Source organism: Microchirus variegatus (genome assembly GCF_963457635.1).
Source record: "Microchirus variegatus genome assembly, chromosome: 3".
NCBI classification, from domain to species: Eukaryota; Metazoa; Chordata; class Actinopteri; order Pleuronectiformes; family Soleidae; genus Microchirus; species Microchirus variegatus.
Genome location: NC_139804.1, coordinates 33,818,644 through 33,844,584, shown reverse-complemented (window position 1 = coordinate 33,844,584; position 25,941 = coordinate 33,818,644). Strand labels below are relative to the sequence as shown.

The 25,941-nt window shown below is 44.1% G+C and overlaps 1 protein-coding gene across 1 annotated transcript; it reads right to left on the bottom strand.

Moving 5' to 3' along the window:
* Window positions 1–160: 160 nt before the first annotated feature.
* col4a4 (collagen, type IV, alpha 4) lies at window positions 161–23,345 on the bottom strand (the record flags this gene model as incomplete). Its single annotated transcript, XM_083887014.1, has 46 exons — window positions 161–406; window positions 1,492–1,775; window positions 2,052–2,240; window positions 2,539–2,655; window positions 3,315–3,563; window positions 3,652–3,807; window positions 3,891–3,998; window positions 4,109–4,237; window positions 4,536–4,607; window positions 4,796–4,903; window positions 5,272–5,379; window positions 5,538–5,612; window positions 5,717–5,780; window positions 6,348–6,526; window positions 6,637–6,744; window positions 7,036–7,179; window positions 7,267–7,434; window positions 7,538–7,699; window positions 7,784–7,933; window positions 8,041–8,109; window positions 8,289–8,396; window positions 8,471–8,539; window positions 8,637–8,820; window positions 8,896–9,002; window positions 9,122–9,194; window positions 9,266–9,426; window positions 9,568–9,657; window positions 9,982–10,137; window positions 10,548–10,652; window positions 10,853–10,913; window positions 11,036–11,089; window positions 11,215–11,250; window positions 11,352–11,414; window positions 11,515–11,568; window positions 11,652–11,732; window positions 11,853–11,894; window positions 12,183–12,218; window positions 12,524–12,586; window positions 12,676–12,711; window positions 13,049–13,117; window positions 13,521–13,637; window positions 13,730–13,774; window positions 13,874–14,008; window positions 16,843–16,914; window positions 23,159–23,201; window positions 23,296–23,345. The coding sequence occupies 46 exons, from the start codon at window positions 23,343–23,345 to the stop codon at window positions 161–163; spliced, it is 4,995 nt and encodes a 1,664-aa protein (XP_083743140.1).
* Between the last annotated feature and the right edge of the window lie 2,596 nt (window positions 23,346–25,941).

The following is a 25,941-nucleotide window of genomic DNA, read 5'->3' as shown; positions in this document are numbered from 1 at the left end:
TGAAGTCCACTCGTTTGTTGTTGTCCTCTGATGATGAGAAAAAACGTCCCTCCGACGCAGCAACCAATCAACTTTTGAAACGTCAGTTTGACTCCCCCTGCAGGTCAGGCACCCTTACTCCCTCCTCCTGAAGGGGGAGGCCGTAGCGTTCCTCTCTTCCTCACAACCTCATGCAGACATTGCACCTCCCAATATTACTTCTCTGCTGCCACGCATCAGTCAGCATGGTGGTGGTGGAGGTGCTGGTGTCCACTCTGGTCAGCCAGAAGCTGTAGATGTTGGCAAAGTAGTGGCAGGTTCCTCTGGGCCCCTGACACTCTACAAAGGGCTGGGTCCTGAAGTCTGTCAGACAGCTGCCAGATGAGGTCAGAGACTGACCTCCACCCTCATCGCCTGCTCCTGTATGCTGTATCACACACAGGAAATGACATCATCAACAGGTGAGTACAGCTCTTACCTGCAGGTGGTACTTCAGGTAGTTAATGTCAGTACTTCAGTTAGCTGCTCTGAGTACTTCAGTAAGTCAGGTAGCTGTTAGTTCCGTTAATATCAGTACTTCAGTTAGCTAATGTTAGAACTTCAGTAAACGAATGTTAGGAATGCATTTGTCGGTATTTAATGCCTGTACTTCAGTTAGCTGCTGTTAGCACTTCAGTTAGTTAATGTCAGTACTTCAGTTAGCTGCTGTTAGCACTTCAGTTAGTTAATGTCAGTACTTCAGTTAGCTGCTGTTAGTACGTAATGCTAGTACTTCAGTTAGCTGCTGTTAGTACTTAATGCTAGTACTTCAGTTAGCTGCTGTTAGTACTTCAGTTAGTTAATGCCAGTACTTCAGTTAGCTGCTGTTAGTACTTAATGCTAGTACTTCAGCTAGCTGCTGTTAGTACTTCAGTTAGTTAATGCCAGTACTTCAGTTAGCTGCTGTTAGTACTTCAGTTAGCTGTTGTTGGTACTTCAGTTAGTTAATGTCAGTACTTCAGTTAGTTAATGCCAGTACTTCAGTTAGCTGCTGTTAGTACTTCAGTTAGTTAATGCCAGTACTTCAGTTAGTTGATGCCAGTACTCCAGTTAGCTGCTGTTAGTACTTCAGTTAGTTAATGTCAGTACTTCAGTTAGTTAATGCCAGTACTTCAGTTAGCTAATGCCAGTACTTCAGTTAGCTGATGTTAGTACTTCAGTTAGTTAATGTCAGTACTTCAGTTAGTTAATGTCAGTACTTCAGTTAGTTAATGCCAGTACTTCAGTTAGCTGATGTTAGTACTTCAGTTAGTTAATGTCAGTACTTCAGTTAGTTAATGCCAGTACTTCAGTTAGCTAATGCCAGTACTTCAGTTAGCTGATGTTAGTACTTCAGTTAGTTGATGTCAGTACTTCAGTTAGCTGCTGTTAGTACTTCAGTTACAGTAGTTAACGTCAGTACTTCAGTTAGCTGCTGTTAGTACTTCAGTTACAGTAGTTAATGTCAGTACTTCACTTAGTTACTGTACTCACCATGAGGAAAGAGTATCCAGTCCACAGGCTTGTCCAGTTGGGGGGGCAGTCTGGCTGTTTGGACGTCTGGCTGTGCAGTGCAACAGGTAAAGACGGGGATTCGCACACCACACATCGGCTGATGTGCTCTTCAATGGAGGGCCCGTCCACAGGAATGCTGGGAAGGGCCGCTGTCGTAGACAGCCAATAGGATTTGTCGTTACGACTTGCGTAAGAGCAGGCACCAATGTTACAGGAGGAGAAGGGCATCGTCGAGAAGACACGCATACATGAGCCAGCCCGACCTGAAGAAATATACAAACGTACAGTACATGTGATCAGTTAAATCAAATATCAAACTACATCAACATTACTCTGTTTTCATTTAAAAAAGTTCTGCTCTGGATTTGCCTGATGTACACTTTATGTGACATTCTGACATTGCTGACATGAAATCACACGTCACCCTGTGTGTGTGAATTAGTGTCTTTGCATTGACTTTGTTATTGAATTTCATTGTCTTAGAAATAAGTGTATATACAAGATATATGCAGCATATACTGTACTATGTGTGTTTGTACCCAGATCCTGAGTGTGCGCCTTCTCTTGTCCCTCCAGGTACAGCAGACTATATCCAATCCATAGGGCCCTCATGTTTAGCGGACAGGTGGGAATCTGCCTCGATTGGCTGTGCATTACCAACAGGAACCCTGGATTCAGGCGAGTTGACTGTCCAGGAGGACCTCGGTCTCCTGTTGGCCCAGAACCACCTGAGATACAAAGACCGCAACAGGAAGTTAGATCGACCAAACATCCCCATGGATGATACGTAAATTCACAGACATCAGCACGTCTAATACATGAGGCGAAAGGCGGGGTACACCCTGGACAGTTCGCCAGTCCATTGCAGGGCATTTTCAGAATGTAAGTAATAATCATTAGCATATTCTTCAGTGTCCCATGCCTATTATTAAGATGATGTATACAACACTACAAAGAGTTTGTTTGTGTACAATGAGTGGACAGACAATTAGCGGACAATTAAATGCAAACAGGCGGTATTCTTACCTTCGCCTCCCACTGCTCCAGTCATTCCCGGTAGGCCTGGCTCTCCCTGGTGTCCATCTGGACCTGGGGGCCCCATAAATCCTCTTGGTCCCTCAGACCCGGGATCCCCCTTCAAACCTAAAACAAGCCAGTCATGCTAATAATCAGCTGCTTTTACATGAGTAATGTTCCTGCGGCCACTGCAGTTGGTTTCTTGGTGGGAGGTAGTGATGATGGAGGATGGAGTAGCTGGGCAAAAAGCTAGCTGGTTAGCATGCTAACTTTGGTAGAAGTAAAGAAGTGATGGAGTGGATTGTTCATACTGCTGTGATGAAATCTGTTCTGAGCAGAGACAACTTCAAATACTGACAAAACACTCTGATATGTGAATGAATACGAATACGTTAAACGAACACACACGCACAACGGTTATTGCTAACACGATTTTGTTTGTGAATTTTCCATACATATCGAAAGATTCACAGCATACCACTCTGATGGACTTTTGGCCTTAGTAATGTCCACCAAATGAAACTTTCATTTGCATGCAACCTCTTCACTGAAGAGTACCTTGATTTAACATCGTGTGAAATGCCTCCTCTATTTTCTGTCTGCATTTGCCATGAATTTCCAGTCAATCTAGATCAGGTTACCTGAAGCTTGCAAAGGCTGTGATCCATCAAGGAAAACCTGCGTTTGACTTCATTTATGTGTGTAAACACTGTGTTTCGTATATATGCTAACTTTTCAGGTGAATCCTGCGCACAGTTTGATGAAATGAGGCCCCTAGTCCTCACCTTTGTGTCCTGTCAAGCCAGATTCTCCAATGACACCAGCCTCTCCAAGTGCTCCAGTGGGGCCAGGAGGCCCTGGGGGGCCCTGTTGAGAAGGAGGATAAGGAAGACAGGGGGCGAGTCCTCCCTTTTCTCCCTTTGGACCCATTGGTCCCTCAAGTCCTTTAGGTCCTGAAGGCCCTGGGGAGCCAGGGAAACCTCTTGGACCCCGATTTCCAGGTTGTCCCATCAACCCCTGGGACCCCTTCTTACCTGATCACACCCACACAAACACACCAATATATGTTGATGACAATCAGGTTTCTTCATGTAAAAGCAACTCAGATACAGCGACACAGACCTTTCACGCCACAGTCTCCAGTGATGCCAGGCAATCCTCTAGGACCTGGGTATCCCTTTAGACCCACTGCCCCCCAGTAACCCATGTTCCCATTGTCTCCTTCATCCCCAGGAACTGGAGGATTTGTACCAGGATCTCCCATGTCCCCGGCACAACCTGAAACAACAAATCCAGATCCGGGGGTGTCACATGTGACACACGTGGTGAGTTTTATTTCGACCTGGTTGTTAAAGACTGACCTGGGTCTCCATCGGGTCCAAGACACCCAGGATCTCCAGGAGGGCCTGGGACTGGGTCTTTACAGTTAGGTCCAGTTTTACCTGGAGGTCCATAACTCCCTGGTGGTCCTACAACAAAACAAAGACACATTACTGAGCATCAAACAACAGATCTGGTCAATAGTTAGTTAACTGTGGTCTGAACCATATTAGCCCAGGGGTGTCACATTACTACATACCTTTGGGTCCTGGGGGGCCTTTGAGTCCCTGTGGTCCAGGCTGACTAGTGCCACGGGGACCTTGAAGACCTTGAGGACCCTTCTTGCCTGGAAGGCCAATCAGACCAGGAGGACCTGTCACAGCCAGACCTAAAAAGACAGATAAACATTTAAAGGAAACGATTTCACCTGTGAGTCACTATAACTAAATATGTCCGTCAAAACTTAACCCAGCTGAAGACATTTCAGTTGATATTTGAACTTGAACCAAGACTTGAGGGTACTTGGAAAAAATTGAATCTTTGGGAATTTAAGTAGCTTGTCCACTAGCCCATTAGGCTAACACAACATTAAAGAGACTATTTAGCTTTACACCACAAATCAACCAGAGCCAGACCCTCCACACATCTTACTGTTGGGAGTTAATATTGATGTTCAAGACTTGTACCTCTGGTCCCCATGTCCCCTTTTACTCCTTTCAGTCCATCTAGTCCATGAAGTCCCAGTGGTCCAGGTGGACCTGATGCAACAAAATGATTTGGAAATCAAACAGTAAGTTGTATGCTGTAATCTGGCTGATCAATACAACAAAACACCCAACAAATACAAAGTCCTCACACAGTACAGTACTTCATAAGATGAGATGATATACTGTCACCACCACTCTCCACCACTTTTCAGGAAAACGATTTTGGTTTGTGTTCTGACCTTGGAGACCTATATCGCCTTCAGGTCCAGGAGGACCATTGTTACCCGCATTGCCAGGAAGACCTGAAAAACCTGCACGACCTCTGGGACCTCGGGGACCAATTGCACCTGAAATTAACCACACAGACAGACACAAGGACAAACACACAGACCAGGTAAGGAGCTTGTTTTATAGCTTGATGTTGGAGAAATCAAGCAAATAATGTCTGATAAATGGTAAAAGAAAAGCAACACTGAGAATTTATGGTCAAATTTAACATCATGCTTCTTCTCTTTCTGCTTCAAATGGTCCGTCACAGCGGTGTCAGCCACCGGTGTCTCCAGCGGCTGACACCATTTGTGCATCTTCAAAAATGTGTGGCACGTTTGGTATCACTAGTCCTGTCTGATTGGATAAATAATGGTCTTTCTTGGTCTTCTTTTACCAGGTCCCATGACTCGGCTAATACCGTCCTTGTCCAGTTGAGCCTGCTTACCTGGTAGACCTGGGTCTCCACCGTGACCTGGATCTCCTTTACGTCCATTCTGTCCTGGATCCCCAATGAAACCAGGTACTCCAGGATCTCCACGAGGTCCAGAAGGTCCTGAGAGAGAGAAAAGCTGATTTGTAATGTTTTATATAATGTAATGATTATTTGTTTTTTTGGTCGACTTTATTACAAAATATTTTCCACATGAGATCAGAGTTCTAACAGTTTCTCTCTTCCCTTACTGAGGTCCAAAACCAGAACTAGAATATCACCTGATTGCCCAAAGTCTCCAGGAGCCCCTTTGTCTCCAGGTAGGCCAGGAGAACTAACAGAGTCTCCTTTATCACCTAAAACCCAAAACAAATGCAATTCAACAACCTGCAAAGTGAGAAAACTAATCTTTGTTCTTACTCTAAATCTGCCGAGTCATGGTGGTGGGTTGACTTTGTACCTTTCTCCCCAGTACATCCTTCACGGCCTGGTTCTCCAAATTTTCCTGGGCTTCCCACGTCACCCTGCCAACACAAACCAAACTAGATTAGTGTTTCTGAACATTTAACTAGGGATGAGACAAAATATGAAAAAGCACAATAAGTTTTTATTTTACACCCAATGATTTTCCATTTTGATAAGTGACTTGAAAATCCATTATAGCTTCCCAACATACAATGCCAATGCCACCTGCCTCTTAATTATTTTGGTCAGGATAATCACAACATTAAATTTTCATCCCATGCCTAACAGCAATAATAGCTAACAAAATGCTGACAAGCTGGCGACCACAAGCCGTGGAGCCATGACCATGCTAGTTGGCATCCAATTTTGCAAGCTTCTCGCCATTCGAAAAATCCACTTTCAATTGTTTTGGTCAGGATAATTGTGGTATGGCATTTTCACATCACTGAGTGCCTTGCTAATTAAGTTGCTGAACGTAAGTTCTACCCACTTAAATTGAGCTAAATTTGGTCAAAAGTGCCACAACAGTTAAAGCTTTTTGTCAAACCCTTGTACTTCCTGTTTGACTTTAAGTGTCTGTTCTTACGCTCAAAAATCTGACCCCATGTTATCTTTTGTTATCTTACTGGATCTCCTATCTCTCCAGGGAAGCCCATGGGTCCTGGAGGTCCTTGACGTCCTGGTAAGCCTGTTGGTCCTGAGATACCACAGGAACCTGGTTTTCCGGGGGGGCCTGTGATGCCTGGGGGTCCATTGATTCCTGGATACCCTGGATTACCTTTAAGTCCCAGAACACCTTTGCTTCCTGTAGAGAAGACGTTGAGGATCAATCGGCACTTTACACAACCTGACACTGACACTTAGTCTGACTATGTGATACATTCTATGATTTTATTCTAAAGTCGTCGTTCTGACCTCGTGATCCAGAGAAGCCGCTGATGCCGGGGACTCCTTGTTTTCCTTTCTCTCCTTTGATAGGAATGAACCTGGTCAATCCCAGAAGTCCTGGTAACCCTCTTGTACCTGCAGGGACACATAGGATACTTTTTGGCCTCATTCAGACCTGGTAAAAAAAAACCTGTTTTCGATTGTCTGATCATCTGACCAATGTAGATAGCACTACGAAGGTATGTTCACACCTGACATTAAAATGCATCCTGAATGAGTCGCCTGTAACCACATGAGATAGGATCAATATCATGTTTTTCACAAGTCTGACTACAGATGTGTCTGCTGTGGATTTATGGTTTAGTATGTGTTATGTGTTAATCCTGTAGCAGAGATTGTCATATGGTAGCATTACTCAGCATTTACCTTTCTCTCCTTTAGGCCCTTCACATCCTGGAGCTCCATCTCGTCCATTAAACCCTCTCTCTCCTGTCTTCCCTGGAGTTCCAGGGACCCCAGTCTGTCCTGGAGCCCCTGGTCCTCCATACTTGCCTTGGGGCCCCAACAGACCTGAAACACACAGAGAAAAATCCAATGAATTTAGGTCAGGCAAAAAACATTAAACCACAGGTAGGTGGGTGGGAGATGGTACCTCACCTTTCTCACCAGCAGTCCCAGGCAGTCCCGGGTCTCCACTGGGGCCAGTTTTGCCCTGGGGCCCTGGGGACCCTGGAAAACCTGGAGGGCCTGGTTTACCAACAGGACCTTCAAGGCCAAAACCTGGAAGACCCACCACCCCAATCTCACCCTTTTCCCCTTGAAAACCTGAAATGAAATGCATGTATGGTTTGTTTACATGTTGACTCGGTAAAGGATGCTCCTACTATTTTAATTGTATCTGTAACGATGTAAAGTGGTTAAGGTTTACCTGGGGGTCCTATTGGTCCCCGAGGACCAAGGGCACCCCTGGAACCTGGTTTTCCTGCATCACATGAGTTAGGTGAGGAACCTGGGGGACCACTTATCCCTGGTGCTCCATCCTGTCCTCTTTGGCCCTTTACTCCAGGGACCCCAGACAGACCCAGGGCTCCTAGATATACATCATATTGTGTTTTTATTCACAGTGTGAGTGATGCTGATCTAGACAAATTCAGTCATAAACTCCAGTGTTAACCTTGTAGTCCATCATTGCCAGGGGGGCCGGGGACTCCTTTAGATCCTGGAGAACCCAATGGTCCTGGGAAGCCGATAGGTCCAGAAGGACCAACATCAGGTTCCCCTGCTGGGCCCCTAAGTCCAGGGGAGCCTGGGATCCCAGGGGTTCCTGGTAAACAGTAAAACAAATTTGAAAAATGCCAAAGAGTTTCACATTCCGTGCAAAAAAAAATATTTCAAAGAGGAAGGAGTGAGAACAAGCAGGAGTGTCTGTACCTGCTTCTCCACCATAACTGAATCCTTCAAGGCCTTCTTCTCCAGTATCTCCAACAAAGCCTTGAGGTCCTACAGATGATACAAGTGAGGCACAAATTACAGGATTAGGTACCAAAATGTCTTTGTAAGAACATCTTAGAGAACATCTTCAATCTCTTGGATAGACCTAGTCAAGGATGATGAAAACCTCGGAGACTTGCAAGATAATGTTAAGTAATCAGACAGTTATGACAGGTGTACCCTACTACCTTGTCGTCCAGGTAGTCCAGGAAGTCCAGAATGTCCTTTGTTTCCTTTAATACCATCAGGTCCAGTGGTGCCACGAAAACCAGAAGGTCCCGGGAGCCCTGCATAACCTAAAGAGGTAGACAAGTCAGTAGACGGGTAACAAGACAAAGGTGAGTAGATAGATGTTACCAATTTTGTGTACCTGAATTTCCTGTGTCTCCCTTCTGTCCGGGGGGCCCAGGGTTTCTGGGTACACAGGGCAGAGTGTCACCTGCAATACAAGTCAAACAAGAATCAGTGATTGTGTAGGAGGAATTGGATAAAAGGGTTGTTGATAATTTAAAGGAAGAGGTAATCTTGATTCTTACCATTAGTCCCCTTTGGCCCAGGGGGACCCTGGATTCCTGGAAGTCCTGCGTCACCAGGGGGCCCACGCTCTCCAAGAGCACCAATGATACCAACTCCAGGAGAACCTGGAGGTCCTAATAATCCTTTTGGACCTGAAAATCCAGGGAAGCCTCTGTCCCCAGGAAAACTACTGAAAGTGACTCCCTGAAAATGAAATCAACGCATTTCACCATGTCCTGCATTAGATATTGCTGAGTTAAGTTGGAGCAACTGACTAACCTGGAGACCAGGCTCTCCAGGGGCCCCCGGGAGCCCATCAGGTCCTCTTCTACCGGATAATCCTCGTCTGCCAGGTGGGCCTAGTTGGCCCCGGTTTCCCTTCTCACCTGGAGTCAATGGTCAGATCAAAGCCAATGATTTACTTACATGACTAAAAAAATGTTAGGCAGTGTTGCAAAGGAAGGAGTGCATATTTAACCAGGTCATTAACAGGTGATAGACTCACCTTTCGTGTCCACCACAATGAAATCTCCCTTCTGACCTTTGAACCCTGTAACACCTGGAAACCCCCCAAACCCCTGCAAAGAAAACAATAAATCCATTAAAAAAAAAAACATGTTATCTCTGAGCCTTTGCTGCAGTAACTCACCTGTTGTCCAATTTCTCCAACATCACCAGGTAAACCTTTCTCTCCTCTCTGCCCTGGTGCCCCCGGGACTCCAGCAAACCCTCGGTGCCCCAGGTCCCCTTCAGGCCCGGGGGGGCCACTTAGTGTACGAGGACAGCCACAGGAACAGTCACCATGAGAGCCTGGAACACAGATTTTAATCGGTAACACAAAGGCTGAAGCTTGATTTGCCAAAAAAGAGTTACCACAGATGCAATGTTTGCTTTGAGAGTGCTGATGGAAAAAACTGTAAACATGGATATAAACACAACAATGACAATGACCTTTGAGCCCTGGGAAGCCCTGAGCCCCCGGAGGTCCTTGTTGACCTTGGTCTCCAGATTCTCCTGTGGCTCCAGCAATACAGTAACGACCTGAGGAGAGAAACATGTATTTATATGGGATTTATGTAAAATATGTAAAACGGTGGCAATTTATATAATACTTAAATTATATTTTTAAAAAGTTTTAAAATTGCAGGCCAGTGTCATCACTGGAAGAGTCATGAGCATGATGTCCGACACAGAAATCAAACCGAACAATGTCGTTCTGTTAATCAGTTAAAAAGACTTAAATGGATTGGAAACATGCGTTAATCGCCAACATAGCAAGGACATGGTACCTTTAAGGACATTAAGTGATATAAGTGAAAAACATAACCTTTTCTTATCTCCACAGGTAAACAACAACTGAAGTACCTGGAATCCCTGGCTCTCCTTTTGGTCCTCTAGGTCCAAGACGTCCTGGTTTTCCAGGTTCTCCAGGTGTGGGTCCATCTTTAAACACCACACCTGGATCTCCTCGTTCCCCCTTGGATCCTGGAACTCCACTCCGCCCCACAGACCCTGGTGGACCTGAGGAGGAACCATCGGAAAACTGTAATTAGAGGTAACCTTTACTATAAACTCTTAATGCCTAACCCTATCATTGACCATATCACTTTCCAAATCTTAGCCGTAACCTTAACCAGTTCCTCAGACATTAGGTTGTGTCTCATTAGGACCAGGTTTTGGTCTCCATGAGAACAACTGGTCCTGGCGAGGTGAGTGATTATGCCAGAAAAGTTCCAGATAGAGGTAACAAATACATGTATACACACACAAAGGGAAGAATTTTTTTTTTTGTTCTTATTCATTAATGAAAGCCCACTTAATGCCTTGTTTGGCTCTATTATAACCTTTACTGTCATTGTCATATATTTATGAATCTTACTAATATATCAGAACATATGGCGGTGAATTGCTCACAGGCTGCTGATACTGACCAGGTATTGATCTGCCAGGGGCTCCCGGGGGTCCGTGCATTCCCATCACTCCCATGTCTCCTGGAGGGCCTCTGAGCCCAGGTGACCCAGGGACCCCTTCTTCACCTGAAAAAGGTTTGTGGGTAAGAGACAATGTGAAGGCACACTGCTTCAATGAATGGCACTGAGCAGTGTTTTCGTCCTGATCTGAGGTGGCCATGTTTGTTTGATTTTTAGGTTCTTTTGTATGTGTGCTGGTTGTGTCATTCATTTACCAAGCTGACAAAGACAGAATCAGATGATTGATCCATTTGTATTGATTGTACCTGTGTGTGTGACGTCCGTCTCTCGAGCGAGGCCTTTAGGTCCCAGATCTCCCATCACGCCCTAGGAATAGACTGACTCATTACGTCACAGACAGGAGCTCATCGCTAATTGACCCAAACTAATGACAGAGGACGGAGTGTTTGGATTCACCTGACACGTTACAGAAGGACAAACTGACTGACCTTAGGACCTTCTCGTCCAATCAGACCAGGCAGACCCGGGCTTCCTCGAACCCCCTAGAAACAGAGAGACAGCTTTGAAAAGGGAAGCTCCTGGCTTCTGATTGGCTGAGAGGTGTGTGTCGTCTGTCATAATATGGAAGTTCAAGTGAATGAATATACTTTGTTTCGCATCAACTCACCTTAAAACCTTTTTCTCCGGGCAGACCAGTAGATCCCTGAAACACACAACACATCACATGAGATAACATGGATGCTGTTAGTTTTGTCAGGATGAGCTAATTAACTGCACTTGATCATCCTTTCATTGATTATTTACCCGCAGCCCAGGGACTCCCAGAAGCCCTTTCTCTCCTTTGATTCCAGGGGGAGTGTCCTGACCCTGAAACCACACACGTAAAACAAATAAATCATCAGTATCTCTCCGTCATGTTCTAATCTGATTAACCAGGCATGTTCGTCAGACGCGATCAGTGACGTACGGGAAGTCCCGGTGTACCCGATGGTCCACAAGCTCCTTTGACCCCTCGACGACCCTGAGGAACCAAAGAAAACCAACATTAGAACCGACAGCTGCAATCTGATTGGCTGTAAGTTACAAAGTGAACCACTTGCCCACCTGTTCTCCTTTGAGGTACAAGTCTTCAGGAGGGTCGACGTATTCAAAGGGCCCCGGCGGACCCTGGAGGCCCTGATCACCCTGTGCATGATACACGATACACTGTGACTGCTGCTACAGGTTACACTTTAGCCACGCCCACACTGTGACGATGTCACTGAGGGGGAGGCGGTCTGAAGGAAAGAGTCTTTGAGTGTTTACCTCCTCTCCTTTCTGTCCGGGTATAGATCGACCTTCTTCTCCCTGAAACATAAACACATCAGTGTGATCAATCATATGGAATAAACCATACAGTCAATAAGACTCGGGGAACATTTGCCAACTTCTCACTTGATTTACAACGTCAGTATACATTTCCCTGTGATGTAAATGTTCTTGATCTCTCTCATTTCCTGCGTTCCAACAGGTCGTTGGCCCAATTACAAATCTCAAGGCTTCACAAAGGCACATCAGATTCTTTTGGGTAATCCCACACTATCATTTGTAATATAATATCATATAATAATATTGTGTTTTCTGTATAATACTTACAGGTGAGCCCCTGGAACCAGGCAGACCAGGGAGACCCTGTACAGAGAAACAGACACGTGTAAAAATAAGGTTATTTGTGTTCAAAACTTATGCTGTTAAGACTATTTTTGGCCAATCGTGACATTTAACATAATGTACAGTATATATATTAAATGATCTACAGGAGTCCAGGCGGACTTAATCTGATCATATATGAATAACTAAGAGCTGCTCGATTGCTGATGTGATATAGATTTCTTAGTGTTTATTATCGCATGTGTAAGAGTTTATGTGAAAATATCACAGGGAGTTTTGAAGACCTTTAAATGTGTAAAAAGCAAACATTCAATGATTTCACTCACATTGGCCCCATCCAGTCCTGCTGGACCAAACCTTCCTATTTGACCAGGGAGTCCCTGTTCACCCTGCAGGGATAGAGAGAGCGAGAGAGTGTGTTAATTCAGGTTCATGTGTCATATGCAGTGTATTTGTTAGCTTGTTTGTTTGCTCTCACCTGTAGTCCAGGTAGTCCACTGGGCCCATCATCTCCCTGTTATACACACAGTATCAGTATCTTTAGTCAAGCTGCTCTGTCCACAATCACCAGGTTATGTTTTTTCTTGATTAAAAAATATTAAGCGACAATGACTACAGCCGATCATAGACTACAACAGCCACTAAAACCTCTACAGGAATTCAAAGAGCAGGTCATCAAAGAGATGAAGAATGATAAAGAGAACAGGAAAATGCCAGATTAAATCCAGTTTCACACATAATCCCCACATAATTTGTGGCAATACTAGTCCCGGGTTCCTCTTCCACATTTCAACATTATATCAATAACAAATATCTCAGTTAGCGTCAGAGCGAAGTATCATAGGACTCACGGGTATTCCAGGATAAGGTCTGAAGTAAACCGACTGATCTCCTCGAAACCCCTTCAGGCCTGGAAAACCCTGCAAACACCAACACAGTTACCATGGCAACACGAGGCACAAGATAAACTCTGTACAATAAAACAATGAATAGTGTCACAGGCTTATCAGTTCGATTTTCCATTACACTCTTAGAAATAAGGGTTCCAAAAGGGTTCTTCTACAAGGGCTGAGGTTCTACCTCAAACCATTTGCTTCTGAAAAACCCTTTTCAGATGAAAAGGTTTTTCAAGGGTTCTTGGTAACACTAATGGTTCCAGTAAGAACCATTTTAGATCCAGAGAACCCTTTAAAACCCCTTCCCTGAATAAAGGGTTTTAAAGGGATATTAGCTTAGCATCAGCTTCAGCAGAGTAACCGCATAAGTAACATGCAACAAAAAAGGTGCTTTGATCACATAAAAGAAGATGTATTTGTCACTGACCGGTTCTCCGTCTGGTCCTTGTTCTCCAGGAAGTCCCGGCTCTCCCCTCCGTCCTCTGGTCCCATTACACCCATCCAGACCTGGAAAACCAGGACCTCCGGCCGGACCCGGGAGACCCTGAACACACAAAGTAAACCCCCTTAGTGTCACATGACCAAAGCTGGACCATGAAGAGGACCTGACAGACGGACGAGGTGGAGTTTTCTTACCGGAACTCCTTCTAAACCCGGAAATCCAACAACACCGACACTTCCCTGAAACGAGACACAAACGCTGCATTATAGGGACGTCACAGGGCTCCACACACACACACCAGGTGTAAGGACTGTCACTGGTTGAGAGTGTTCATTCACCACGTCTCCTTTCAGTCCTTGGGCTCCAGTGAAGCCCTCGTCTCCTCTGTGGCCCTTTTCTCCTGGAGGTCCCTGAGGACCTGGGAAGCCTGGTGGCCCCTGATGTCCCTGTTGCCCCAGACCACCTGGTGCCCCCTGCAGGACATGGGATGCATGTTTACCTGGTAAGCTACAGTAGAACTTATTAGAACTCGCACATACAGCAGTCAGTGGTGGCTTTCACAGAAATGCACGGAGACACCTCGAGCCTTTATACTTCTGCGTCGTGGTGACGGACACGCGCTGCTATTTCCCGCCCAATCAGTAGGGGTTGCTGCGCAAGGTTGTTCTGCTTCTGGCTACAGTGAGCAATGGCGTCGAGAGAGAAAGAGAGAGAAAGACTGTTGTTGTTGAAACAGTGGCCGTTTCTCACTTTTCTGTGTGACGGAACGCAGTTTTAAGATAATTTGAGGCGAGAAATTGGCCATTTAGAGTCTAAACATGTGCCGTGTGTGTTAAGATATGACGTATTTATAGTTTGGCAGTGACGTTATCGGCGGGGATCAGCTCCGCGTCTGTGGACGCTCGGTGCTCACTGTGAGCCGGCACAGAGCAGCGTTATCTCGGTCTGTCCTGAGGACCAATCGCAGCTCTTGCCGTCTCTGTTGTCCCTTGACGGAGTGACGGACACTTAAAAAATATTTTGTGCAGTCGGAGACGACGCAGAGGCTCTTCGACAGTCTCTGCGTCGACGCAGAGTCTCTGCGTAAAAACCTACGCAGAGCACTTTACGCAGAAGTATAAATTGGGCTTAACAGTGTGTTCTCGTGTGTCTGCATTTGAATCCATTAATTTGCTTCTCTTACTCTGAAATGTTCAACTTTGAGGTTATTCCAGCACAGGCGTACTGTATTTATGAATTTATTCTATATACGGTCCAAACAGAGCTGTCACTAAAGGCCGTTTGTGAGGGTCGCGAGGCCCATCATTGGCTACCGACAACATAAGCTTCACACCAAACCAGGTGTGAATCTATGGGTTACAAACAGAATCAACTTGATACAACTTGTGCGAGTGATCTGATGCAAATAAACATGACATATTTGACGCCAAGTCAGCGTTTAGATTAGGGAGATAGTTATTACTCGCAGTATCCTCAGGCGAGTCGTCACAGGTTGTGTTTACACAAAACAAAAAACGTCGTTTTGTGTTCATTGTGAATGCACCTGTAAAATGTGATTAAATCTTATGAAGCTTTTGCTTTTTTATGAAGGAAAGAGAACTATTTTTTAAGCAGATTTTTTAAAAGATGGTTTTGACAAAATTCGACCAAAACATTCAAAATCAATGAGAAGCGAGTTTCAGGTGAACACGTGTGAACGCAGCATCAGGTTTATGATGAACTAATGTTGATATAATATTGGTTTTACATGACAACCTGGTGGTTATTATCCCTGATTTGTTTGAATAATTTACATGAATAACCAAAGCAGAAAGCTTGAACATTATTGTTTAAATTAAAACATAATGTAGGCTCAATAATTTGACACTAAAAAAAACGTTTTAATTCATTCACCAGTCTCTCACTTAGCTCATTCTGCCTTTATTTCAAAATAAGAGTCAAGTAATTTTATATGGAGGAGAATTAAAATGGATCATTAATCTGGATTAAATCAACTGTAATGAACAGTGCAGCCAGCAGGGAGAAGTGTTCACAGAAATACAGATGTCAGTGCACTAACATGATGTCTCTCTATGTGACCACAGGGGGGCAGTGTGACACAAACAGGACAACAACTACAACACACACACACACACACGCACACACGCACAATGGATGTGTGTTTGAACAGCAGTTCAGACAGCCAGGATGTTAAATCAGATGGAATGTTCCTTTAAATGAGCAGACATCAGATTAGACTGAAACACACACACACACACACACAGGTTTGTGCATCTATTCTTCTTACGACACTGCATTGACTTGCATTCATTTAGATATAAGCTAAACCTTAAGCTTAACACGATTTAAATCCCAGTGTTGGCCTCATTAGGACCAGGTTTTTGCCTGAGTTTATGCCAGAAAGGGTCCTAAAGAGGTAATAAATACAAGTTACACACAACGCAGATTAACAATCAACGCAGATGCTTTGCAGCACAGACACACTGTAAACTCTGGACATTTTCCAGAGTTAATGTCTGCAACACACAAACATGACAAACAGTCATTCAAATAACAAATAAGAATTTAAAGTGGCACAAACTCTGCTTGTGTGATTGATTATCAATGAGTAATGAATCATAAATATACGCCCACAGAGACGATAAGTGATTAAACCTGTGGTGACCAGTTGAGATTAGGACCCTGTGTGTGTGTGTGTGTGTTTGTGTGTGTGTGTGTGTGTGTGTGTGTGTGTGTGTGTGTGTGTGTGTGTGTGTGTGTGTGTGTGATGAGATGTGACAGCGGTGATCCTCTCTGTGTCCTTCTTTCTCCGAAACCTCTGAACTGTGAAATCACTCAGACGGACACCTTCCCACAATCCTCTCTGGCTGTCTACCGCCCCCAGCTGTCCAAACATACACACACACCCACACTGCCACACACACACACACACACACACAAAAACACACACATACATACACTCTGATAAATGTTGTTGTTTACCATATCAGTGAGTGAAGTGACAACAAACACGTCGCGTGATGACACGCGAGCCGCTCGATTGGCGTCAAACATCTGGATTAATAACCGTGTTGCCATGGTAACCACGTTTTCTGGCATCGCTGCGTCGTTTCGGCATTTATTTGCTTCTCAGATTAGAGAAGGTGTTTGTTTGTTTGTGTGTGTGTGTGTGTGTGTTTTACGAGCTGACAGTAAAGGTGTCACGGGTCTGTTAACGGTCAGCAGCTGTGACGACGATGATGATGATGTCACGCTGCTGCCGGCAGCCGATTGGCTGCTGTGTGTGTGTTGCTCGTCGCTGTCTCACCCTTGCTCCTTTGGCAGGGAAACACTGACAGGTGGAGCAGTCCCGCCCAGCGCACAACTCCGTCTGGTCGCCCTGGAAACCAAAGGAGAACACACAAACATTAAGTATCGCCATAACATCATATCAGTGATGGTACTGTCCTGTTACAACAGATTCTTCTGTTGTCATAGAAATAGAGAGTTGGCACTAAATCTGACGCCATCTCTAACCCACAGTACAGTGCAGTGCTGCTGTGTGACATCTTCACTTTGAAACAAACTCACAGCTTGTTCCCATCTCCACGAACCTAACTTTACTTGGTAGGTGGCAGGTAAAGTGGGGTAAGGACTACGGATGGGAGTCGGTATCGGTCAGAATCAGTATCGGTTCGATATCGGTCAAAATCACTGGATCTCAGATATCGTACGGATACAAATGTAAAATCAGATACAATCCAAAAATCCTATATCGCAGGCTTCACTATGCACCATGACTCGGAAATCAGTGAAACCATTTTAGCTGAGTCATGTTTGGGCTGTTTGTTTTCTTCTTTTTGAAAGAACAATGAGAATTGTGTCTTTGCAATGACTCAGCACAAATGTGTTGTTAACAGCTTCATCTTTCATATATGGCCAAACATTACTGTATCGGTAGATACTCCAGTTTGTGATATCGGTATTGTACGCAAAAAAAGTGGTATCATCTCATCCCTAAACTAAGGAAGGGGAGCAGCTGATGTCGGTGACAATACATTCTCACTACTTGTATTGAGTCCCTCATGTCCGGGTCTGAGACCTTCAGAAAATGGTTTTGACACCAATATCAGTCCTGAGTCTGACAATGTTACCAGCTGAACCTTTTTGATAAGCATTTCTTGTACCTGGCTGTTGAATTGTGGATTTTTATGGCAGAGACTGTAACTGTTGAAAAATGAAATTGGATTGATGGGATTGATTGATACAAGTCTTGAGGTTCCTGACCAATCATTGACTCAGTAGGACTCGTGGATCAACAGACTAGTGGAACAGTGGACCTTTGATGTAGTGGTTCTAGTGGACCTGTGGTCCTAGTGGACTAATGGACCTGTGGTGTAGTGGTTCTAGTGGACTAATGGACCTGTGGTGTAGTGGTTCTAGTGGACTAATGGACCTGTGGTGCAGTGGTTCTAGTGGACTAATGGACCTGTGGTGTAGTAGTTCTAGGGGACTAATGGACCTGTGGTGCAGTGGTTCTAGTGGACTAATGGACCTGTGGTTCTAGTGGACTAATGGACCTGTGGTGCAGTGGTTCTAGTGGACTAATGGACCTGTGGTTCTAGTGGACTAATGGACCTGTGGTGTAGTGGTTCTAGTGGACTAATGGACCTGTGGTGCAGTGGTTCTAGTGGACTAATGGACCTGTGGTTCTAGTAGACTAATGGACCTGTGGTGCAGTCATTCAAGTGGACTAATGGACCTGTGGTGCAGTGGTTCTAGTGGACTAATGGACCTGTGGTGTAGTGGTTCTAGTGGACTAATGGACCTGTGGTGCAGTGGTTCTAGTGGACTAATGGACCTGTGGTTCTAGTGGACTAATGGACCTGTGGTGCAGTCGTTCTAGTGGACTAATGGACCTGTGGTGCAGTGGTTCTAGTGGACTAATGGACCTGTGGTTCTAGTGGACTAATGGACCTGTGGTGCAGTGGTTCAAGTGGACTAATGGACCTGTGGTTCTAGTGGACTAATGGACCTGTGGTGCAGTGGTTCAAGTGGACTAATGGACCTGTGGTGCAGTGGTTCTGGTGGACTAATGGACCAGTGGTGTAGTGGTTCTTGTGGACTAATGGACCTTTGGTGCAGTGGTTCAGACTAATGGACCTTTGGTGCAGTGGTTCAGACTAATGGACCTGTGGTGTAGTGGTTCTTGTGGACTAATGGACCTTTGGTGCAGTGGTTCAGACTAATGGACCTTTGGTGCAGTGGTTCAGACTAATGGACCTGTGGTGCAGTGGTTCTTGTGGACTAATGGACCTGTGGTGCAGTGGTTCAGACTAATGGACCTGTGGTGTAGTGGTTCTTGTGGACTAATGGACCTTTGGTGCAGTGGTTCAGACTAATGGACCTTTGGTGCAGTGGTTCAGACTAATGGACCTGTGGTGCAGTGGTTCTTGTGGACTAATGGACCTGTGGTGCAGTGGTTCAGACTAATGGACCTGTGGTGCAGTGGTTCTGGTGGACTAATGGACTTGTGGTGTCAAAGTTTGCTTGACCAGTGAATCAGTGTGTGATCTGGATGTTTCCCTGATTCACTGGTCAAGGTGATGGTTTTGGACACAGTCTGATTTCTAACAGAAGCAGCATTTTGGTTTTCAGACGATGAGGAATGTAAAAACAAGACAAACATCTGAGATTTTGTGTATGTGTGTTTATGTTTACGTTTATCAGATCACGTCTGTGACGTTTACGCTTGTCTTTTTTTCCGACCCACTGGCTCTGAAGCGTCTGAATGAAGCAGCCTCTGTCCATCAGATATGAAAGTGCAGCTGCAGCTCAAACGCGAGGCTTTGCATTTACGCTGTGCATTAACACAGTCTAATAAAACAAGTGCGTTTTAAGTAATTAAAGTCATCACAACTTCTTTAAGACTTTGGGTGTTGTCGAGCTGACATACCTCTGCCACGCTGCAGGTACATCAGGGACAGAGAGGCCTCTGCAGTGGCAGATAGGGCTTGTGTTCCAACTACAGATGGATCACACTCCTCAGCCTCCCTGTACAGACCTACAGAACGACCGAGAGCTGCAGAGTCTGTCCATGATCGTCAGATAGTTTGACTGCGATTTTATCAGCGATATAATCTCTGTAGGTCAGCCTTCATGACAGTATTCACTGTTACAGATTTAGGATAAAGACGTTATCAAGTTATCAAGAAATTACTTAGAATGGAAAAAAAAAATATCTCAGTCAAAACTCATCGGATTCAAACGAATTTGAAAAAACGTGAATGCAGGATCAGACACTTGACCTTCAGACTAAGCTTCATCCATAATCTGATCCAGATTATGGATTTGGTGTCAATTTTAATTTAACATGGGAAGTCCTGTTAAACAAGTTCAGATGTCTATATTTCAGCGACATCTTTCAGCAACAGATCAGGATTAATTCTGTCTTGGTTATAGCTATAAAGAGGTAAACTTCTACACAGAAAGTCTTCAGTAAATTTCAGGTGCTGGTTTGTAAAACGCAAATGTGTTGAAACCCAAGTTTTGGCCATGACGGTACTGCATGTGGGCCATGAAAGGTTATTAAATATAAATAAATCTTGTTAAATATTTTTAATTAATTATGTTTTAAATGGCAGAAAAATACATACAATAGATTATATTAAGTGTTATTTTTCTTTTATCTGACCCAGTAATAATAGTAATGTATATATCGCAATATTGTGACACTTTATGTCAGTCGGTCAGCATACAGTATTTAAGTATTTGCACTCTTAATTTTGATACATAAATTGTTATTTTTATTATATTAATTATTATGCAACCTGAGTGTGAGCTAAACCTTTAAAGTATGAGGAATGGCCGGAACAATCACGAATATTGTAAACAAATTACATCCTTCGCAATTTGATAATTGCGTTGTTTCAAATTGGGATTTTGATTTGAAAATGCTCCATTGTTCAGCCCTGGAGGCAACACGTGGAAAAGGGGATTTCAGCTACTCATATTGTTCCATATATCACATAAAGGGATGTAAATGGACGATATGTAGTACTTTTATTTTTACTTTGATAAAGTATGTGATTACTTCCTCGTCTGTTGTAGACAGACCAGGTGAACCTCTGTTAAACGGACCTGGGTCTGTTCCCCATCATACCCGCGCCGATGCTCCCTGTTGATGCCCTGGCTGTTTTTTGTTTTTTTTCCTCCATGGGCCCCAGACGGCCAGTTTCCCAGCATGCATCAGTGTTTTTGTAACAGCCACATTCCAACGGCGTTGTGTAAACGAGGGTTACCAGTCAGGCGTGGCTATCAGCATCAGGAATGTGGCTATCGCTCTATCTGCTGTCACTTTGTTCTGAAAGTCTACCCTCACATCATCCTCTACCACTGGTGCAACTGTTGCCCACTAGCATCGGCGCTCACTGCCGTGGTCTTTACACAGCAGCATTCACGCCATCCTCCATTCTCCCGCTGCTGCTGCTGCTCATCAATCCCCCTCCCTCTCACCGCTTCTCCACCCAAGACACCACACTGGCGCTAAATGGCCAAATAGACAGTAGAACAGCTGATTGGCTGGCTGCTGTCTTCACTGTATTTGCAGAATAAGAGTGGAGAGGTGATGTAAGGAAACGGGGTGTGATTGGATAGCGATCAGATCACGATGTGGACACCTGAGACGCTTGTTAATACCAGGCGTAAATGCATGTGGTGAATCGCTATATGATGGTTATCTGATCACAGAAAATGCATTTTAATGCCAAAAAGTGTTCTGCTACAAGGGCTGAGGTTCTACCTGGAACCATTTGCTTCTGAAAAACCCTTTCCCGAAGAAAGGGTTTTAAAAGGGTTCTTGGTGGAGAGTGATTGGCATTCCATTAATAAGACCCAACACACATCCACTAGCTCTAAAAGATGGAGTTTGGTTGGAAAAATTTAATATTTTTTTTATTACACCACAAATTAAAAATAAACAATTGGGCCAACAACAATTTTGTTGGAGACAATGTGGGCAATCGAATGCCAACCACTCTCATATGTTCTGGTCATGTATGAAGATACGATCATTTTGGGACGGGGTTCGTAGAGCCATGGGGTACATTTTTGGATATAATATCCCTGATGACCCCAGGTATATGTATCTGGGACTGATTCTAGACGATGTAATAGTTAAAAAAGATGTTTACTTGTTCAAGATCCTATCCCTTGTGGCTAAAAAAGCCATTACAAGAAGTTGGCTGAAAACTGAGCCACCTGGACTGAGCCATTGGCTGGACATTGTGGAAGAAATACGATCAATGGAACAAATGACCTATAGCCTACGAACTAAGACGGATTCATACACTGCAAGATGGACAAAGTGGCACCTTTATGCAAGATAGTAGTGTTTCCCCCCCCTGTATTTGTGCTTTGTTTCTGTTATGTTGATTGAAAAATAAAGTTTAAAAAAATAAATAAATAAAAGGGTTCTTGGTGGAACCCTCCAAAAGAGTTTATAAACCAGGGGTTCTCAAAGTTTTGATACCTGAGGGCCAATTTAGGAACCCAACATTGGACTGAGGGCCACCAAAGGGAAAAAAAAGAAAAAAAACTGAACAAAATCCCATTTGTAATAACTATGTCATCCAAAATTTTACAAATTTTGGGGGGAAAAAGTTTTTGGTCCCAAATTTGACAATTTTTTTCAACAAAAAATTAGATCCAAAATTTGACAAAAATACATACTATACTATGTCGTCCAAAATGTTTGGCAAAAAATGTCAACGCCAAAATTTTACTAAAACATCATACTATACTGTGTCACTATGTCATCCAAAATGTGATGACATAGTAAATATAGTTCTACAGTTTACACTTATTGGACTGTATCCAGTAATGTCCAATAAACATTAAACAAGCTTAGTAGCTCCTGGATTAAAACTATCAACTGTAATTCATTGTGGGCCACCAGAAATGTTTCTGTGTTTTGACATAATAAAGATGGCGCCGAAAGCAGCAAAACGCTACAAATGAAGTATTTTCTTTATTAATAGATATAAAAATGATGAAAACCATTGTATTATCTTAGTTTAGGCCCATATTATGGATTACTGACGTCATTGTTGCGTAACATTTATTTTTATTTTACGATCTTTTGTCAACAGCTGGCCGTTTGCTAACGTCAAGCGATCGTTTGCTATGGTTTACTTTTCAATAAGCCGTGGTGTGTGGTAACTGTCAGCTGAATATGTGTATGAGTATCATCTTATAACTAACTGACAACCTAATAACTTGACTGACAAACGGATCGTAATAAATAATCCTGACGTAAATGTGTTCTTCTTCTTCTTCTTTTTTGGAGTTGACAGACTGGACGCAGCTTTCGCGTTATTCTGCCCCCTACAGTCTGAAGACGTATCTGCATTTAAGGGGTGTCCCATTTCTAAGTGACAAAATAACCCTCAACACTTGGTTTTGAGGGTCAGTTAAGATTAAGGGTTGAGCTTGAGGGTTAAGATAGGAATTAGAATTGGCCCTAATACTAAGTAAAGTACTGCTCACACTTATAGCAAACATTATTATCCAGCAACAAACGTCATCACACTTATCCTTCACAATAAAAGCTCCTTTGAATATAACACAGATGAACTAAAACTCACCCCGACAGCTGAGGGAGGATGTGTCAGGATGATCAGGAGACACCTGGAGGAAACAGACAGGTGAGAGGAGGAGTCAAACAATAAAATCATCTTTATGTGTTTGTTTGTTAATCTTTTTTTTTTGTGTTTTTTTTTACCAGAGCCAGGTGTAGCTGCAGGAGGCTGGGAGGATGGAAGTTGCCAGCATCTTGTCCCCGTGCTTAGAGGAAGTCTCGCCCTTGACTTTATCCTCAGTCTGACTTCACCCTCAGCTTTGTCTTTGCCAATGAGGAGGACCCCAATGCTGCTGCGCCGGTGCTCGTCCTCCAGAGAGAGACAAAGACACAAGAATATCCTTCAATTGTTTTTCACATTGTAAGGCTATCAACATTTTTTGTTTCATTTATCATCTTGGATTTTCAACATCCCTGATACGACATCCCTGGCCTGTGCACAGACATCACCAGCATCACAGCCTTCTTCTTCTTCTTCCCTCTGTAAACCTCAGCTATGGCGCATTCACACAGAGCGTGACACTAATCTACACGCAAGGAGATTAAATATTTACAGGCAATGCAAAGACTTGTCCGTCGTGCCACGTGATGTGGATAGCAGGAATCCTGCAGCTCAGATCCTGCGTAGATGTGAAACTCTCATTGTTTGCTTCACGAACTCAAGTTGAAATATTTGAACTTGAGAGCAGATTTGTGTCCCGAAAGCCAATCGATGTAAAGAGTCTTGTAATGTCCAGTTTGGTGTATGTGCGACCTTTTAAGGTACTACGTCATAGCACTGTGTCGTATCATGGAGTCATCTTAGGTTACTGCGCATTGTGTTGTATTACTGTATGTGGTTACGTGTAGTATTGTCACAGCATCATGTCGTTTTCCATCCATCTTCTACCGCTTATCCGGGGCCGAGTCGCTAGGGCAGCAGTCTGAGAAGGGACGCCCAGACCTCCCTCTTGCAGGACACTTCCTCCAGCTCTTCCGGGAGGACCCTAAGGCGTTCCCGGGGCAGCCGAGTGACATAGTCACTCCAGCGTGTCCTGGGTCTTCCTCTGGGTCTCCTCCCAGTGGGACATGCCCGGAACACCTCCCGAGGGAGGCGTCCAGGGGGCGTCCGATACAGATGCCCGAGCCACCTCAGCTGGCTCCTCTGGATGTGGAGGAGCAGCGGCTCTACTCCGAGATCCTCCCAGGTGACAGAGCTCCTCACCTTCTCTCTAAGGGAGCGCTCCGCCACCCTGCGGAGAAAACTCATTTCAGCCGCTTGAAAGAACGGGATCTTGTTCTTTCGGTCACAACCCAAAGTTCATGACCATAGGGAGATGAACGTGGGCAATGACAGTGTGACCTGGAGGGTCGTGATTGGGAGGAATGGCCTCCCCGATCTGAACCCGAGTGGTGTTTTGTTATTGGACACGTCGTTATGTGTCATATTACAGTGTCGTCGAGCTGCAACGTGTCGTGTAGGGCTGTCATTGTGCAGAGGTGGAAAAAGTACTAAAATATAGTACTCAAGTAAAAGTACTAATACTTTGATGAAATATTACTCAAGTAGAAGTAAAAATAGTTCATTTGAAATGTACTTTAAAGGCGAAGTAAGTAGTTTATAGTGCCATCTAGAGGAGAGGCTGAAATTAACAACAAAGAACTGCTCCTCTGCTCACCCCCTCCCTTCCCTGAGCGCTACGGTATCCTCAGCTGGTCAAATGTCGTCCTCGTCGTCTTTCTCCGTGTCAGCAGATGAGGTTTGTGAGGCGAGGGAGAGGGCGAGCTACCGCGGCCGTAGCAGACGAAGCGGAGAGAGAGGAGGCGGGACTTCCGCTACAAGTAAAGAGATGCTTGATTTGTTCTCTCGCGTTTGTCCTTACAGGCTCCGGTAGAAACATGGCGTCTCGCTGCTAACAGTGGCTATGCAACCGCGGCCCGCGACCATGTTATTTTACATGACTTTTTGAAACACTACGAAAATGAAACAAAAACTATTATACAGCGACTAGACAATGCAGGAGCACATAATATGTATAAAAAAGTGGATTTTGGGTTATATAAACCCATAAATACTACACATTGTCCCTTTAAGTAAAAGTTATTTAGTTACTTTGCGTGGGGTGTGAGGGTAGTAGAAATATGACAAGGGCTCAGAAATCCAAAACTATTTTGGAGCTCACGCGCCCGGCGCAACACTTGATATTACGTCACTTTTGGCGCACGCCCTCTAAGTTCACGCGCGATCTCATCATCATTGGTCTGGTTCTGGTGTATATTTTCCCCCTGTTAGTCTTCATTGTGCTGAATTTTTATTTTTACTCAGTAACGGATAGGATTTATAAAGTAACTAAGTAAAATACTTGAGTCAATACGTACTCAAGTAAAATGCAAAATCCTGATTTTAAATTGTACTTAAAAAATACAAAATACCCAAAAAAGTATTCAATACAGTAACTTGAGTAAATGTATTGTGTTACTTTCCACCTCTGGCGATGTGGTAGCACTGCTGTGCTGTAGGGCTACACCTAAGAGTTTTTATAGAAAGCAGAAAGCTTGATTTATTTATATATATATATATAAATAAATCAAGCTTTCTGGTTTCATTGCTCCATTTGACAAAGAAATCATAAAAAACTTGGTTTTGTGGACAAAACAAGTCACCTGAGAACCTCATCATTTCAAGGTTTGGGAAATACCAATCAACTTTTTTCAGATTTACAAATACTCCGTTAAACAAGAAAACAATTGAGTGATGAATTAGATTACGAAGGTAATGGTTAGTTGCAGCTCTACTGTGTTGTAGTAGCA